Consider the following 19,369-nt stretch of genomic DNA (forward strand, 5'->3'; position numbering starts at 1 on the left):
ATCTCACCCCAGCATCTGTACACCTGCTGAGAAGGGCTGAAATTGGATTTCTTTCACAACCTCTGACCTGGGAAAACTCACATGGGAGGCAGACAGCTGTGCTTGGCACCTGTTTAATGATTCTGCAGATAAGAGCAGTACAGGAGTCTGCTCTCGTAAAACCGTAGGACACCGTTTCATGGCTTCTAACACAATTGAAACTGAAATGGAACAGACCTGAAAGCCAATGTTTATGATTAGAAAAGGCTGTACAGAAGTCAATATATTTAAAAAAATGTTAGGACTCGAGTTAATGCATCAGGGACATGTTTAAGACGTAAGATATATGTTTGGAAAGTATCTGTACCTGAAAAGTATATCTATCACTTTCATTTATGTGATACAATTGAAGATAAAACACCAAGGGCACGATAATGTGTATCTTGTCCTTTATCTTTTATTAATGGGCAAGAACCATCCATGACCTCCTAAAATTTATGTTATCTCCATTAAATCGTAAAAATATTTTCATACGTAATTGATATAAACTAAGCATTAAATCTATACAGTAAAAAGCACAAAAGAAACATTTTACAAAAGCAGTTTGAACAAAGATATCAATTCGTTGTGAAATGTATAATTAATCAATGTCTACAAGTATCATAATAAAAGTAGATTTATCACGAAGAATATTATCTACATCATGTATAACAATAGAGTATTGAAAATCAATTCAACAACTTCAAGACGATAAAATATTTTAGCAGTGCGTTCTTTGGTTGTTTTTATTTTGTTTTTCCGCCATACATAACCACTTGTCAAGGAAAAATGCTGCCATATATCAACAACAATCCCAGCATTCTTTTCACCCCAGGGTTCATCCCCAGCTGGGTTCAATCTGCACCTGTCAATCATTATGAGGGGGCAGAGCCATCCTAGAGGCAGGGTCACCATCAAGTTTGCTGTCTTTCCAAACTGTAAGTTGGAATGAAGATTTAAAGATGAAGATAATTCTTTAAAACAGACTGTCTTCTTTCCACTGAAGTGAATGAAGTCCAAGCAACTTACATGAGTATTTTACAAATCCCAAATCATTGAAGAATAAATAACAAGACAAATAAACTGACCCAATATTTTTCATGAAAGCAAAATCTTCGTATTACACATTTTCTAAACCCATAGTTCTAAACACATAGTTTTTTCTCTGTCCAACACTAAATCTGGGAGAACCAGTCAACTGTATGTGGAAGGTCTGAGTCAATAAATGTTCAGTGAGTCAGGCAGTACAAAATGGTCAAACTAAAGTCCCCTGAACATTACTCAGTTCTCCCACACCTAAAACTCAGGCCACAGCTGTGACTTGTCCTTCAACATCTGCCCCTAAAACATTACCTCTACAGGTCAACACGCTCCTCTCATTCATCATCCAATTAAGCAATGCCATCAACCCCTCTAGGAACCATTCACCCCTCAAAGGATGGGACCAGGAGCCATACTTAACCTTTGACCCCTCGCCTGATTATCCCATTCATAGGTTGTTGGTTAGATACTAATTTGAGTCTTTGGGCAGCCATGTGTGGATAATGTCCTTTGTATTCTGAAGGACACTTTCTGAAGTACTGTTTATCCTCTTGTGAATCCATGTATTACTGAAGATTATTCCTATTCTTTACATCAGGCCAGGGATTTCTATCATAAAAAACATTACATGTATAACAAACTTAAAAACAACGAACAGTTGTAAACATTTTCACACATTTAGTCATGATAATGTATGACTTTTTTAATCAGATATTTTGGAATGTGTTATGCATCAGAAAATGACAAATTTGATCATATCTTTGAAGGAAGGGGTCACAATAATTACAGTATTACTTTGACAAGTAACATCTGCGTCCTAGCAGAATGCTTTTATCTTGAAATATCACAATAAACAAGGAAAATGAACGTATCACCTAACACTGACTCACACATATTTGTGGTTCTTGCTATCTACAGTAGACCTACAAAAATGTCGGCCATCCTGGCTTCTAGGGCGGCTTTTAACAGAAATTCCTGACAATACATAATTACTTCCGTGCGACCTGTTATTTTCACATGTGTGTATAGGCTTGCAGGTGCCTCCAGGCAGTTCCTATGGATTATTAATGCTTTGTGTGTCCCAAATACATTGTGAAAATGGACTCGTATACATTTGTAAATAGCAAAGAGTGGAAAAAATAGGGCTTGAGCAAAGAAAGGAAGGAAAGATATTCTTAAACTTAAAGGTATGAGAAGAAAAGATGACCTGAATTTGCTACAGTCTATTTTATTTACATTTCTTCTTTTATTAAACTTTCCCATTTGCAAAACAAAATAAATTTAGATCATAATTTTGTTATCACTGCTCTGGTTTCATCAATATGAACAATGAACATGCCCAATTTTACAGGTACATGATTGAGTCATAAAGTTTGGCCTTAATCTGGCCTATGGGCAATCATGGACAGGACTGGTTTCGATAATGCCAATTATTGGTTCCCAAATTGCAGACCGAGGCCCCAAAACAGATTAGACAGCCCACAATCATATTTGACCAGATTGTATGTTGTTATTAACAATCCCAGACTTGGTTTGGGCAGACAGGAGTCTGGGATACTGCCAGATACAATATCGCGAGTGTTTTTCTCTTCAAATTTCTGCCAGATGTTTGGTGACTGGATGTTGGGTTTCTCTATTAACGTTACAGATTACATAGCCCATACATACTCCCTAAGGCCGCACCAGACTATTGCTTTGGCTCCTGAACATTTTCAAAGCAGAATATACATGTACAAACAGAGAGATTGGGAAGAGTAAAACTTGAATACAAGTATTACAACTATATTACAACTATTTTGTGCACCAAGATACAATGTTCGTTCTATCTGGCATTATTTCCTTGAAAAATTAAAAGTGGTGCAGCCTTAACATCCCATAAACTATAGTATGTAACAATGTGTGCTTAGTAATACAGTAATACATTTTCTATGGGCATACTACATGTAACGTTACATACGTACATTATAAAGCCAGTAAAAAAAGTTAGAGGTACTTAGGCACATGACGCAACAGACATTTTATAACTGTTATCATTTCTGTAACTGTTATATTACACAAATGGAATCCTGGTAATGACATTTTATTGAAAGATATAAAACAGGTCCTTGAAAACATCTAAAAATCATGTATATACATAATAATAAAGGAATTTCTGATCAAATACAGTAATCAATGCATGAGCGTAATAACAGCATTATACCTTCCTCAGCCTCATATCATTTCTGTACAAAATATTATTTGAAATGCCATTGACACATTACTGAAGGGCAGGCAACCCACTGGCTGAAAATTATCACATCTCATTTGATTGACACTTCAGGGTCTTCATGTACAGACAAGTCCATCATAAAACCTGACATAGGGGTGGTCAGGGGCATTTCTCTAATATATCAGCAGAAAAATCTTTTAAATCTATATAAATGGTTGCAAAGTGCTAAATTGTATAATCATGACTCATGTCCTAATTCGATAAAGATAAAAACTGCATAAAGAATAACAAAATCTACAGATTGGAGATATAAGGTCAAGATATGTAAATCAAATTTGACAGGTAACATTTGGTAAGGGGTCAATTTCATAATGCACCGGCATAGAATTGTGTATCTAAAATACATATAGACATGTTTTGGAGATTTTCCAAATTTTGTAACTGTAAAATAAATGGCAAAAACAACATAAGAGTGCCAATGATATTACTGATAAATAGCACAAAAGATCACTGCAGTGTACTGTTGCAGCGTAGAAAAACATTTTGTTTTCGATGCTGAGATTTATTTGAGATAAAGAGATATCAGTTGTACCATCTAATTGATAGTAATAACATGCAGTCTTTGCCCCTTTATTGGCCATTAATAAACTAGATTAGGGGTTCTGTTCTAGCTTCCTGCTGACACAACATATGGTACAGCTGCTAGTGGAAGATGCCCATCACATTTCTCAACTGTGTTTTCCTTCCTACATGTATACATCTCACAGAAAATCACCACTTCTTTGTGTTGTATTTTTGATAAATCCATTTATTTCTCTCCCCTGGGGGGTATGCTGAAAAATGAATGATCTTGACTTTCTCTCCTTACGCCTGCTTGGAAAATCAGAAAGCTTCCACCTATATCAGTAGTGTTGAGTCCCGCCTTGTGTATTACTATTATTACACCATCTGGACAGAGAAACTGTATTTTATGGGCTGTAGTTTGATCTTATCAACATGAACTAGTCTACATATTACCAACCATTTTGAAATGCTTCTTCATCTGACGGCCCAGAATTTTATCCTACCGGTAGTTACTAATGGTTGTAATGCTGTAAGTTACAATAACTACATATTTTCCCCTTTCTGTAGTATAGCAATACGAAGACTATGTCATTATCATATATCAAAATAGAATATCTCCAGTACATGTATCTATCCAAAAGTATATGTACCTATATACTGCCAATGATGTATCTATCAAAAAGGTATTGTCTTCTAAGTTTCAGGAGATAAATTGGATATGACATGTCTTTTGACAACACTGAAACAGAAGACAACCGTAAATCTGCTTAAAGCAACTGAACAGGTTTTCCCTATGGACCGATGTACATCAGAGAGAATAGACCTACTTGTTTAGGTACACTAGCTCCAGGCATGGACAATTATTTCAATCAGATTAAGACGTCCTACAAGTCTAGACAATGCAGGACTTCCTGTGAGTTCAGAATTGTGGGACAAATTACTTTGTCGGAAAGTATTTCAAAGACTACCACTCTTGTTGAAGGTTAGCGCGGCCCAAAATCAAGCTGTTTGAATTATTATTGTTGAGTACTTGAACTAATGCAAGACCACCTGTCTGTACTGGCCACTTAGTCTGACTCACTTCCTCAATGTTTCTTGATGTCAGAGTCCTTAGAACCTATTGACCTTAGCAGACAACTACTAGTACACATGTAGAAAAGCTCACACCTATGTTTTTAGTGTGTAACGTCAAGGTCTCATCCATACATTTTCAAAAATTACCGGTATTATTGTCAACAGTTAAACCTGTACCTGCCATCTGGCCATGACAGCCTCTTTTTGCTGGTCTCTTTGGCTTTACATCATTTTGTCCATTGATCCAAACCTTAAGAACCATAGTGAACACCTGTAAACTTTTTGGCATTCTGAAAAGGCACTTACTGAGTTGTTACAGTACAGAAGTTTGCATGTTCTGCAATGCTTAATGCACGATACCAGACTGTAAGATAACATACCACAGGAATGTAATGGTACCATGTTTTATGCAAAATCTCAACTTTATGGTGCCATAATGTTCCTTTACATGAGAAAATTGGTGGACATAAATAATTACTGACGTGTGGTGAGTGATCTGACAGGAAACATTCATTCATAAAATCATTTTATCATCTCCAAGATCTATGAATCATACATAATAGGTACATAAGTGCTATAGTTGAACTTTGACCTTCATAACTTTGTGTCAAAAGAAAAGGTTTTAGCACTTGTACTCGTTTTAGAATGAAGGTCTTAGCAGGTTTCCTATATCAAATAATTATTCATTTTTCCTAGTAAATGTGTATATTTCACATGAAAATCACACCAATAACAGACTACAATTTTTATTCTGACTATTGTTTGATATTCTTAAATATCTTCAAAATATTAGTTATTACGAAAAATCAATAACGCATCTAGTTTATAAAACCATAAAATGAAGTGGTCAAATTTGCAAAGATATCACACTAATGATCCAGTCATTTTCAAGCCAAGAATGTTCATCCAAAAGACAGCATGGTCGGAATTTTATGGCCCGAGAGCACTTAGGCTTGGAATGTACACCCTCGGAATACATCAGGAATATATCAGCCATTCCCCCGGGAACCATAAGTGTGTACGGAATGCCACATTAGGGGAGTGCTACCAGTTCTTGTAATGGCAGGAAATTTAGATAACACACCCAAAAATCTATAAGTTATTAGAGAAGAATTATGCCTTACAAATATGTTCCATTTATTTTCAATAATACATTTTGTATCTATAATTTTCAAAAAAATATAAAATTCACAAGGATTTTGAGCATACTTAATGCCTATTATCAGTTTTCCCGCTTTCTTCTTGAGGATACATTTTAGCACTGATTGACAAGAATAATCCAGCTTTGAATTACTAGTACATAATTAATATACAGCTCACAGTGGCTGAGGTATTCATATTTTCTGCTATGAAATAATAATGGTGGCTGCTAGCTTCTAGCAACGATTTTTAAAAATTATTTTAAAAATCAAAAACATCCCAACTGTACAACAATGTCAACTGACCTACATTTTGGTACATTTACAAGTACAACAGCAAATAAAGTCAATGACCTCTAGTAACCTTTGCCCTCTAATTTTTCTGGGCTTCATATCAAAAGCACAAAAACAGACTTCCAAAACTAATGGATTTTCTAGAACAGAATAGAATCTTGAGCTTCATATTTGAAGATACCTTAATTAAACTACATGTATGTGGTGGGCAACTGGGCCAGGAAAGGCAATAAGGAGCCTGCAATAAGTATACATGTAGCAATTTCCTCACAACTGGACACTGGCCAATTTCGGGGCAGTGAATATATACAACACTTGACCTAAGCACAGTTCAGTGGGTCAGGCTCACAAAGCCCGATCAATCTGAGTTAGTCTGAAGGTTTAATGTACATACCAGAAAAAAAACCTTGACTGTACTACATGTACAAGCCTAGAGTCTGGCCTTAATGGTTTACTCACAACATTGACGATACAGACAGTAAACATACAAAAAACTGTCTGTGACTGTTTGAGTGTGAGCAAACGTGTAAACTTGGACCACAACTTTATCTATAACAACTATCAGTAACGGCGAGAAAGCAACAAAACGATATTTTGTGGACGGGGTTACATTTGGAAGTAATTGGCCATTTCTTTTCCTGATAAAGGCGACAGTGGTTGTACATACCAGTAAATTTGACCCTTGTACCTTTGTGCTAGAATAAAGTTCAGCATTGTACTAATATTTTCTGGAATTGTCTGTGTATTAAGTGAGATAAAAAAAGGTTTGAACTACTTTTCACAAGTTTTTTCAAGTTTCTTTCAATGCCATTTTGTAGTATCCAGTACAATGTAGTTTTGATAGCAGCCAGCATTGACTGCACATTGCCCATCCAGCATCTTGGTGGGAAAGTCCTTGGTAAATCCTGTGTAGCTCCAGCTAAGGCTCTGTCTGTCAGGTTCGAGTTTAACCTTGAGCTTTCCCTCCAATTCACATCTCACCGACAGCTTGGCATTATCAGCCAGCAGGAGAAGGGACTGCCAAGTGTGAGACAACTCACTCCTACCACTCAGTCAGTGGCACCATAATCCTGGTACCTGTGACATTCTAATTTACACGTCATCGCTACAAGGTAGCACTTCTTCTTCATGAAACCTGTACAGCCAGGGCTTGAAATACGCCTTTTGCATACATTGACATTTACCTACACCAGACATATTTTACCTGAACGGCTCAAAATATAGGAAGTACGGGTCATGATACAAACTGTTTACAAACCATTGCCAATTATTTCTTTTCTACTTCATAGGTGGTTGCAGTCAATGCAGAAAATAAAAATCCACATTCACCTACATATAATTATGTACATGGCCCAGTGCAGACAAGGTGCAGGTAGACATCAGAAATACCTGCACAGCCCCAATTTTACCTGCACTATAATATATAATAGTATAAAGGTGTATTTCCAGCCCTGCTATATTGTGATAGCCAGCGTCAGAGTCGGCAGTCAACAGTGGCTCTGTATTACCCACTTGGAGACCTGTAAACATCCCCCTTGCTTTTCTTAGCACTTAGCTCCAACCTGCTACCTTGACCTCTCCCCTTTAATACAGCCACCATAGCCTGATGGACAGTTCCTTCATCTAAGCTCCTTTTCCCAGGAACTACACACATTTCAAAGGTATCACCGTTACAGTCGTGTAATGTAATCACAGCATCCAAGCATCCAAGCATCCAAGGGACCACTTCCAAGTCTGGGCTTCCCCTTAAACTTACTCCATGTGTCGGGTGTAAGGAAATGCCGACACTTAACAAGTCAAAGATGGAGACTTAAAAGGAGAGAGTAAACTGTGACCTAGATAGCTTGTGTCATTATGAACCAAGTGTTATTTTGACATCTTAACCTCGGGACTGAGGTACCCTACGTGACTATAGCAGCATTGCTGTTCAGCTACAGAAATAGTAGCTATGTTTGATTTGCTACAAACTGACAGCTCCATATATTACTTGCCCTTAAGGTCTTAAGGGATAAATCCTTTAATTTCCTGGGGAAAGATTTTTCCAAAAAAATTCATCTGCAAATACATTCCAAAATCTAATAGATTGTGGTCTCAAAACTTAACTCTATATCAAAAAATTCTGTAAGATATATGTAACGTTGTGCATTCTATACGAACACAGATGCCTACTTCAAGTCATCTAGTGGATCTCCCCTAAATTATAAGCCATTTACAAGGATAGGGGCAGCTGTATTAGCTTTCACTTGTACAATACCCTGCTCAAATTAGTTCACTTTTAATGTAAGCATGTATATGGTTGTTGTAATCCTATCACATGCCATGGTTGATACGTTGGTATGGATTAATCAATATCATAATCAATATCATATTGATAGATATAAATCAAAGTTGTCTAAGTGCTGAAATATCTTCTAACAATCTAATAATTCAGTGCTCTTAAGAACTCAATGGCTCAGAAGAGTACATCAAATATGAACCACGTGTTTTCTTTGTTTATTTTTTCATAATAGATGAAAATATTTGGGAGTGGTTGATGTGGCCATGCTAATTACAAATCAAATAGAGGCATCTACTTGTGAAACAGCTATTTACATGTGTGTATCCAACTACTGTAATGACTGTGAGCAAAGAAGACATGTTTAGAATTAGATGTGTATTTACAAATAACACCATCCAATATTTTGAGGTTGGTTGTCATGATGCTTTGATTCCAGTTATCCACTCAGTGTTCTGTACTTAACGATAGATTTTTAATGGTCTAATCAAATGGGAAGAAAACAATGCACATGAAACCACATCCTTGAGTGTTGACAGCTTTAGTGCCAATGTGTTAACTTCTCACAATAAATAGCAGTGAGGTATGTGTTGTTTACACACAGTTGCTGATGGATAGTTTGACAGCTGTCAATCATAGCCAGGTTGGTCCCTTGTTATCTCTCAGGAAAGGTGGTAGTGATTAGATTAAAGGAAATACAGGGTGTGGGCCAGACCACCTCGCTAGTATAGAGGTACATTTCTGACAAATTGTACCAGATATTTCCAGGGCAAGTGCTTCTGTGCTATCGAAGTGCTGTATATAATGGCTATCGGTCCAGGTCTCAATTATAGGAGACCTATACACAGGTTTAAAGGAGGGAGTTTGGGAGAGGGTGGTATGGATTTTTTTTCGCCACCCCTTCTCTAGTTGCTGACAGAAGGGGAAATACCCCCTAACAAAAGCCAGTTGGAGCTTAGCATACCAAGACTTCTCCTGTGCGCATCCATTTGAAACAAGGGGGAAACACACAGATCAAAGCGCCACGGTTTTCCTCTGCTGTCTGCGGGCTGTCTGACAATGTAGGCTAAATATCGGGGCAGAAAATTAGGAGCGGGAGCGGGCTGCACGGGAACAGACCGGGCGGTTGTTTATCGGGGGGTGGGAAAACTGGGCTTGCGGTCCGCTGGGACCGTTTGCCGCGGCCCGTCGCCGCGGTTCACCAAACGTCGCTCCAAACCAACGACAAACACACGTGTGAAGATTTGATGATGGATGCGGAAATTCGGTAACGGTCAGGGGCGATTTTTACGCCGTGGAGCGGGGCAGGGTGCGGGAAATCGGGGCTCGCAAAAATCGGCCCAGGCTCCAGGCATGATCACAACAGCTGCAGTGCAGCGGCAGAACACTTGGGGTAACAGTGGGGTCAAACCACGCTTATTTACGCAGAGAAAGCCTGTTTTTACGCACCTGACTTGAAGTATCCGGCGACGTCACCGCCGCTGGAGGTGTCGTCGAAGCTCTCCGTTGAGCTCATCTCGGAAATCCGACGGAGAACTACCTAACGGCCGCAATTCTCGCGTACAAACCCCGACAGCTCAAATCCAGCGGTCCACTGGCGGCCATTTTGGTTCCCGTCTTCGACAATGTTCGGTAAACATCGGCTGCCCTCGGCATCCCTACTTCCTGACTTCGGCCCCTATCGGGTTACAATCGGAAGAATGACATCATAGATCTGTGTCAATTTCAATGACTGGCTGTGTTTGAAACGTACATTTCAACAACGTATTTAGCCACAAGATTACTAAGGATGTGTGCGTCATGATTTCCAAACTGTTCCTTTTGTATTTCATCAAAACATTTCCCCATCTGATGTACAATTTCCACTTATAAAGTGGACCGCGCCGCAAAGTTAAAATTCAGAACTTCTACACAAGTGTCCTACATGACGTCAGTTTTTCATGTTTGTCTTCTTTTGTTTGTTCTATTGACATTTCATGATATGCTTCCTTCTCAGAAACACGGATCAATTGCGCTATCAACTGTTAACTGATTACCGTAACCATGCCGTAACTCTTTTATTTTCAGATACTTTTCCGAAACTAAAAAGATGGAGGGAGAGGAACTGGTGAAAGAATTTGAAGAGAAAATAGGAAGGAACATACGACAATAGGATTGGATAGAAAAAAAAAAACTTTAACTGAAGGAAAGAGAACGAGAGACAACAAAGAAGCAGAGAATCGTCGAGCCCTGTGTTGCTAATGATGCCCGCGGGTTAGGAGCGACGGTGTTCACTTGTGCAGATAATTGCTTCAGCCGTCCGGGTCACATAACTACACAATGGAGTGAAGAAGCGAGTGGTTGCACAACACACGTACGCACCTACTCTCCGAGCAGAGGTTTGGGTTTTGGCTTATTTTGGCGTGTTTTTAGGCTTTTTTTATCGGGGTTTCTTTTTTTCACTAAATTTTTTTTTCGTCTCATTGGGTCTGGGGAAAAATTCCAGTGCAAAAAAAAACCCGATAAAAAAAAGCCTAAAAATACGCCAAAAATAAGCCCAAACCTCTGCTTGGAGAGTAGTGGGCACCAAGCAGAGTGGCCTGTGGAAGTAAAAAGTAACACTGACGACTAGTAACAATATATTGTCTATTGTCGTGTTACAAAGGTCTTTTACTATTATTCGCTGTATTTCATTTAAAGTGAAATAGTAGATTTTGTTTCAAGTACTAGTTTTTAGTTTCGTTTGCAAATGTGTTTTGTAAGATATGAAATTCATCTCGTTTGACATGTTTGTTGTATACAGTAAGATCGTGAAGCATCTCACTGTATAGAATGCAACTGGAGCTCGATATTCCACCCGCACCTCTTGGAAAAATCCCGGAGACCCGCGCAAATTCCTAAGTCGTTTGTCGCTTCGTCAGTTGTAAATAGATTTTGTAAGATTTGAGACATCTCGTTTGTAAATCCGAAGCATCTCAGTATATAGAACGCAACTGCAGCTCGATATTCCACCTGCGACCCTTTATAAAATCCTGGAGACCCGCGCAAAGTCCCGAGCCGTTTTCGATCCGGCCACATGCACAGAGATCGACCATTCCGAACTCACTCCATCCATCTTGACTTTCCCCGGATTCTAAGCACGCCCTCCGGAAGACGGGTTTGATAATCTTAAAGGAGATATGAATAAAATATCGCCTGTGTGAGGGGAGAGGATCGTTAACGCAACACACAGGGCGTCACAAGTAGTTTATCTTTCAGGGAAGACGGTGAGCTATCTAGAACCAAGGAGGAACCTTGTTGCTAGAACGTATTTTCAGAATCACTACCACGGTACTAAAGAAGACGGATAACCTTTCAGAATGACAAAGTATCAGCCACTAAAGCCTGTTTACTAGCTGTTTGGTAGCGATTCAGGCTATGAAAACGACTTGGAGATTAATTAGAACTGCCACAAGGATTAGCAGTAGCCATGCGAAAATCAATTGTTGTACGTAAATAAGCACATATATTAAACACGGCTCGGGGACAATGTATGGCGGAGTTTCATCATGATCAGGCCGGGACAGGTGATTAGTGTTGGGAGGCTGGGACGAAGGTTGGCTCAGAAAAAACACATCCAAGTAGATTCTCGAGGACAAGGAGAGCGCCTATTGGTCGCCTGGAGCTAGTAAGGGACTTGAGCTCAACATTTGCGTAGATTTACTAAGTACTGAAAATAAGAAAAATGAACATCTAATTTTTGTTCAATATTAATAACAATTCATTTTGACTGTATTTTCTTAATCGCAGTTATTATTGAACATTTGTCATGAGACATTCATTAAGATCTGTTTACGTCAAACCTTAAACTTTTGTACTTTATCTAATATCAATATCAAATAGTACTAGTACATGTCGGGACGTATATATCACGTTTTATTAACTTTCGCCGTAAAATATGTGTAGCTGACAAGCAATAATACGGAGGGTGGGACCAGCTAGCGCGCCGTGTGATTTCAAAAGCACCTGCTCCTGACCTTGAGTACATGCGTATATCAAAGGCAGGTATATTTCAGACAGCGTCGGAAATTGAACAAGATCTTGGGGGATCTTTCTTCCATCCTGAAAACGTGTACTGCATACGGCGATACTGGCTGAACTTATACATCTCGAAAAGTTTGCTTCTGAATCTACAACTATTATATATGGATTTACAATGTCGTTCTACCACCGTCACATGGGGTCGTGTGGCGTAACGGCACTGAGTGCTCAACTCGGAACCAAGAGGTCCCGGGTTCGAGTCCTGACATGCATGCCACCGGTCGATCTTGTGCCCTTGGGAAAGGCACTTTACACGACTTCAGTATTACCCTGTCTTGTATTTGTCCTCTGCGTTGGTGGCGGCATAAAATAAGTTGATATAACTTGAGTGTGCCGTCACCATGTCTAGTCATGAAATGTTGGAATAGAAAACTAGATAGTTATCAATCAGACGCCATTTACACTTCCTCGGCTTTCCTGCAATTTGATACAAGTTTGCTTTTGAATTTACAGCTATAATATATAAATTTACAATGTCGTTTTACACACAAGGAACATAGTTATCAATCAGACGCCATTTACACTTCCTCGGCTTTCCTGCAATTTGATTCTTTCAGGAACTTGTGACCCCTTCACGATTGTCACTTTGCCGCACGAGGACCAGGCTCAGCGAAATCAGGCCAGCGGTATTTTTCATGTGTGATTCACGGCCTGCGTTCTGCCCTCCCGCCAAATTACGGCTGACTGGCGCACCGCACACCCGTGACGGCGCCAGCCTTTTACGACGGTCGTTAAATCCGGCTGTTTCCACGTGACGCCGCCCGGGAAGGATCATACTTCTCCCTGCCTCTCCCAGAGGTGCCAGAGTATACAGTGCAATTTTTCGGAATACAGTGCAATTTTACTAGTACACAGTGCAATTTTACTAGTGTACAGTGCAATGTTACTGGTAAAATTGCACTGTATACTAATACGATTGCACTGTACCGTAAAATTGCACTGTATACTAATACGATTGCACTGTATTCCGTAAAATCGCACTGTATTCCGTAAAATGAAATTGCACTGTATTCCGTAAAATTGCACTGTATACTAATACGATTGCACTGTATTCCGTAAAATTGCACTGTATACTAATACGATTGCACTGTATTCCGTAAAATTGCACTGTATTCCGTAAAATAAAATTGCACTGTATTCCGTAAAATTGCACTGTATACTCTGACACCCCTGTCTCCCCTTTATTATAGTAGATAGTAGATCCTTTCAGCCAGGTAGGTATCCATCCAGTTTAGGCTGCTCGTTGCTCTACCGGACTGTCATTCCCGGCCTATGCGGGCAATCCAGGGCCGTGTGATTGTACATAATTGGATGACTCTCCATGTATTTATCAAGTCTGTTCTTGAAGGCATTTACCGAGGGTGCAGAGACCACTTCTTCAGGAAGACTGTTCCACCAGTTGGCCATTCTGCTTGTAAAGAATAATGCCCTTGTATTCCCCTTGAAGGTCTTCCTTGTTATTCTCAAGCTATGACCTCTTGTCCTTGAATTATTAGTCTCAATGTCAGGATATTGGGAGAGAAAATCGTTAAGTTTTCATGGGCGCCCATTTTTCTGGGAATAGGCTATGAGTGAAAGACGTGGATTGCCAGAGAAAGGTAACAATCGATCTTCCCTCCCAATATCGGCTCCGAGACATGGAGTAGTATGGGATGGCAAGATGGGATGCCGCGTAAAAAGACTTTAAATGCATCCATTTTTTTTTTCTTTTCCCTTTTTTGAGGGGGTTTAAGGGCCTTGCGTTTTCATTTGCATATATTATGATTCAATATGGATCCTGTTGGCTGGGGCCGATTGTAAAGAAATACGGCGCTTACCATGAAAAAGGAAAGCATGCATTTACCGTCCTAACCACGTCTTTCTAAGAAGAACGCCCGAAAATAACCACACTTACAGGAAATGGGTAAAACAACCTGTATGGGGGTTACTTACTTCAGTCTTGCACGCATCCTCGCTCAATGTTACCACAGGTCAGGGTGTTGCATCCCCTGGCGGCAGACGGTGGTTTAGCAGCCCTCTGGAGTGCATCCCTCAGCAGACGCACATCTATCAATTCACCCCCGTGTGTCACGCTAGATTCATCGACGACTGGGGGCCGGTTGTGGCATGAACTACGATTCTGGCCCTTCGAAACCCTAGTGACCTTCTTCGGTGTATTGTAGATGTATACTAGTATATGCATTGGTACCACCTGGTGGTTTAAAGATAGGAAGTTTGGTGACAAAGTGTACTTAGTTTCAAGACTCTGTGATAGACATACTTAAGATTGGATAAACATTCATAAAGTCATTATTATGTACGTATGTCATTAGCCTGGGTGATATCTTAGTTATCGTATACCATGTCCGTAGAATAATAACGAAGATGGTACGAGCGCCAGTATATCGTTTGGTGTCTGCAATATTGTGCAAAGACAATATCAAATTGGCCAAGCAACACTTAGTATCCATTTGCCAGGCAGTTACAAATTGCCACACGAGTTTGGCCGACGTAAAAAAAAGATACCAGTACAAAAAAAATACATTTATAAAAAGCCTAAAAACACGTAAAATAAGCCAAAGCCTAAACCTTAGCTTAGATAGTAGTTAGGCCATGTTGATTTGATTATATGGATGGCATCCTCCGGGAACCCCAAAATTGATGGGCGCGTGCGAATAAAAAAAAAGTTTTGCAAAAAGAAAAAAGTTGTTTTCATTATGAAATCTACGTGGTCATGAGGGTTGAACAAATGGGACAGAATATGGTTTGGCGAATAATCTAGTCTTCAAGTTCATTTCTTTACAATTTCGTCTTTTTTCGTTTGATTTTGGCATTCTACGACATTGGTATGGTTTTTTTTTTGTAACTTACGGTATATTTTTGCTCATTTTGCAACTGTTTTGTACGATTTACAGTATGGTTGAAAACTTTTTTTTTGAAACGGCCGAAAATTCATGCGCGCGCGGATGTCATCCATATAATCAAATCAACATGGCCTTAAGTAGGTCGGTACCCAGGCTAGTGTGACATGACTTGTCGCGGGTTTGATTGCCACTGGCGTCTCCTTAATTGTTTATGTGGAGTCTTAAAGAATTCTGGCACCGTCTGTGTTAAGGGTCATCCGTCATGACTTAGCAGCCTCCCGGTAGAAATGATCCCATTTTCGTCTTAACGATTTTTGAACATTTTAATATTCAATGCTATATTAAATAGGTCACAGTGGATCGGGCATACCACGGTTCCATAACGCTTACTAGAATTTGCTTGTAAATTTTGGTTTTAATCGTTTTGTCTTTCTCTGTATATATGCTTTCTTCTTTTCGTTTACTAGTAAAAGTAGTATAAGTTTTCCTTTAATTTTGTTGGCCTTGTTGTAACATGGCGTTTAAAATTAAAGAACCTCCTTGACACGATATTGCACGACCTGTTTACAGATTACACGTACCAAACGGATACTGATCGAAACAGAAATTTCGTAATGATTACAAGCATCGTCACTAGCTTGGAGTCGTAAACGTCGGTACTATACTGTACAATAGCATGTTATGACCGGGTCCAAATAGAGCTACATGTACGGGACTGATGCGTAAAACTTTGCCAAACCGGTTTTCGAGCTACATAAGTTGCAGGCCCATTTTCCAGCAACCTTGTGGCTCTTGTGGGTTGTGGAGATACCAAGGAGGTTCAAAAAGGAAGCCTTTTTCAATTTGAACCTCCTTGGAGATACTACTAGTACCAGTGACGCACACGTACTACTTACCTTGAGGATACACTAGTGAGGATACATCAGTGGCTATTAAAATGGCGTTGTTTTGCGTGTTACAATCGACTCGCTAGGTGACGTGTTTACAAAAGGCATGTTTTCATCCATTTTGAAATTCCCGCTCTTTTTCCAACCCCAAGGAATGCTGGGAGATTCAAGATGGCGTCCAATCCGACCAATCCGTCTCATCTTTTGCCGCTAGGTTTGTCACTTTTCTACAAATTCTGACTGGTTCTGGGTATATTTGTCTGATATTAACTGTCAGAATACATCTGCATATGTTTCCCATCACAGGGGAACCAAGTTATGTCTTCCTAGTCGTATTATAGTGACAGAAATAGCATGGCTGTTTCGGAGCTGAGCACAGCATGCACATGCCATTTTGTTTTGTTAGCATGTAAAGTTTATTTTGCTTCTTGATGAAATAGAATCACAATTTGGCTGTTTAATAGGACATATGCATAGTGTATAGAACATGTCCTTAAAATGTTTAAGAAAAGTCGTGTTTACCTTCAAGAGCTGTGACTATGATGTCAATAAATTTCACTGCATATTTTTGTGTGTGGGGGGCTCTATAATAATAATTGCACTCTTAAAAAAATTAAGTTTTACTACTTAAGAGCTTGTATTATATCAATCCCCTGATATTGAATTACGTACAAAAATGTGTAATTAAAACAACTGACTACACCTTACGCATATATAAATGCCTTTTTACTAAAAACTTTCTTCAACTTTTCAACGAATAGTATCAAGCTGCTCAAACATTATCATTTTAATAATTTTATAATCATTGTTATTTCCCCCTCCCATCCATGTAGAACTGGTGGACAAGTGTATCGGCTCACGCATCCACATTGTCATGAAGAGCGACAAGGAAATCGTGGGAACTTTGCTGGGGTTCGATGACTTTGTCAGTATCCTTTGGTACTGGGATCTACACTGTGCAACATGTACATGTTTTAGCATGAAAGTTCATCTGTGTTGGTACAAGTCATTATGAAATAAAGTATAGACTAACTAACTAAGCTTTAACTTCATAGCTTCAACACTAACTAACAAAGTATTTGGACTTACCCCAAATTTTCGATTGACTCCATCAACCTTGTTCATGGAATGGACCCGTCTACTCTTGGAACAATGTTGACATGTGATGTTGTTTGTCTTGATACATGTACTAGTAATAGTATTCACTTGTACTTCTTATGTATTACTACAGTTGTCATTGTCAGCCATGAAACCTTTTTGATGGGACTGATGTTGTTTTTGTCTCTGTAGTTTTCTTCTTTTTATATTTGTTAGTGTCCTCTTGCTATGTGAAGTTCCTTAACACTTCTGCAGACATGGTTTTGGAGGATGTGACAGAATTGTGAGTATATATTATGGAGTAAACGTACTCAGCTTTATACACTTCTTTGTAGTACACCATGTAATAATGTTACATATTATCAATATGTTAGTATTTATGTGCATGCTTGGTATGATTCAATAACACTGAGAAACATGTATCAGCTAACCAGTTGAAAAGCTAATAGTATATATAATACTGTAGGAAAAAGTTAATGTATGTCTTAAAATTTGATCTAGACACAGCATTGCAACAGGGTATTGTTTGTTTTGTTATTTATTTACTTATTTGATTGATTGATTGATTGTATCCAAGATGGAAGGAATAGCAAAATAGCTATACCGTTGCTAGTTGCCATCACTGACAACAAAATGTCGTGGCAATAGTGATATTGATAATGCAATTACATTACATTGCGATCTTAATATTCCAATCATTTTCTCTTTTACAGTGAGAACACATCAGAAGGCAGAAGAATCACAAAGCTGGACCAGATCTTGCTGAATGGAAACAACATCACTATGGTAGGATCCAATCCTTTTCTTTTCATAATGACCAGGATGTAGAGAAAACACTGTACAAATGTTATGGACGAATTTAGACTGATTAAAAAAAAAATTAATACTTTTTTCCTTATTGCAGCTGATTCCAGGAGGAGAGGGCCCAGAGGCATAACTCCCAGCATCCTCCTGGTTGTTCTGGTGCCGTAGTAACCAGGACAACAACAACAACACCACCAGCAGCAGCAGTCAGGATCATGTCTGACTCCTTCAGAGTTGCAGCAGTGTTGGAGGAGATGAACTTTGATGAACTCCTACATCCGGTCCAGATGATGTTCCTCATGATCCTGTTCTGTGTCACCACCTTCTTCATCCTACCTTTCATTTTGATCTCGTCTTAATGCCGGCTACGGCTTCTTTTCCACACCACGTCGACAACGTATAGAAAAAAGAAGTATGAAGACAAACATATGGGTCACCCCGTGTCACAAGTTTATTTTGTAAAGACACCAGAAGTAGTCTTCTTCTGACTGTCACAATGCAAGTTTCGTTATATTGAAGGAAATACATTGAAGATTCTATTCAAGCACTTTTCTAAGATGAAACATTCCTTACAAAGTGAGGATAAATAATTGTAGTGTATGGAAAAAGCAAACTAGTTTTTTTGGAGAGAGATATTGTATACAAAAGCATGTTTAGATCATGGCATGTTTAGATCATGTACCATAACTCATATTCCTTTCAAGTAAATGGACGATAAAGTACTTTTATGTTTTTAACCTTCAGTTGGCTCGTATTCTTCAATCATGATCATGTACTTGAATTGAAATGTCATCTTGGGCAAAGCTTCATTAAGTACATGTAAAAATAAAACAAAACTAGTGACTCTTGTCTTGTTTGATCCAATGTGGACACACACACACACTGCACATACACACTTTACAGGTTTAGACCATGCACTATGCTACAGTCCCACTAGTCAGGACCAATCCTTAGCTATGCATTTTCCCCCTCTCCGACAAGTGGTGCTTTCCAAATCCTACAGTTGTATACACTCCTGCTGTATTATTTGTTGGCATGCTCTGCCACTGTAGTCAGCGCATGTG

The 19,369-nt window shown here is 39.0% G+C and overlaps 2 protein-coding genes across 2 annotated transcripts in view; one reads left to right on the forward strand and one right to left on the reverse strand.

Annotated features, from left to right (window-relative positions):
- The window catches only part of LOC109465343 (kalirin-like), a 159,248-nt gene extending 148,997 nt beyond the window's left edge, over positions 1–10,251 (reverse strand). The window contains exon 1 of the mRNA XM_019762557.1: positions 10,064–10,251. Within this exon, the coding sequence (XP_019618116.1) occupies positions 10,064–10,130 (67 nt within the window). The 5' untranslated portion in view covers positions 10,131–10,251. The remainder of the gene's footprint in view (positions 1–10,063) is intronic.
- LOC109465342 (U6 snRNA-associated Sm-like protein LSm5) overlaps positions 1–19,084 on the forward strand; it is a 41,651-nt gene extending 22,567 nt beyond the window's left edge. The window contains exons 2-6 of the mRNA XM_019762556.1: positions 16,556–16,617; positions 17,237–17,332; positions 17,757–17,784; positions 18,215–18,287; positions 18,406–19,084. Coding sequence (XP_019618115.1) covers positions 16,556–16,617; positions 17,237–17,332; positions 17,757–17,784; positions 18,215–18,287; positions 18,406–18,438 — 292 coding nt within the window. The 3' untranslated portion in view covers positions 18,439–19,084. The remainder of the gene's footprint in view (positions 1–16,555; positions 16,618–17,236; positions 17,333–17,756; positions 17,785–18,214; positions 18,288–18,405) is intronic.
- The last annotated feature ends 285 nt before the right edge of the window (positions 19,085–19,369 follow it).

Source organism: Branchiostoma belcheri, unplaced genomic scaffold (genome assembly GCF_001625305.1).
Source record: "Branchiostoma belcheri isolate BF01 breed outbred unplaced genomic scaffold, Haploidv18h27 scaffold15, whole genome shotgun sequence".
Taxonomy (NCBI): domain Eukaryota; kingdom Metazoa; phylum Chordata; class Leptocardii; order Amphioxiformes; family Branchiostomatidae; genus Branchiostoma; species Branchiostoma belcheri.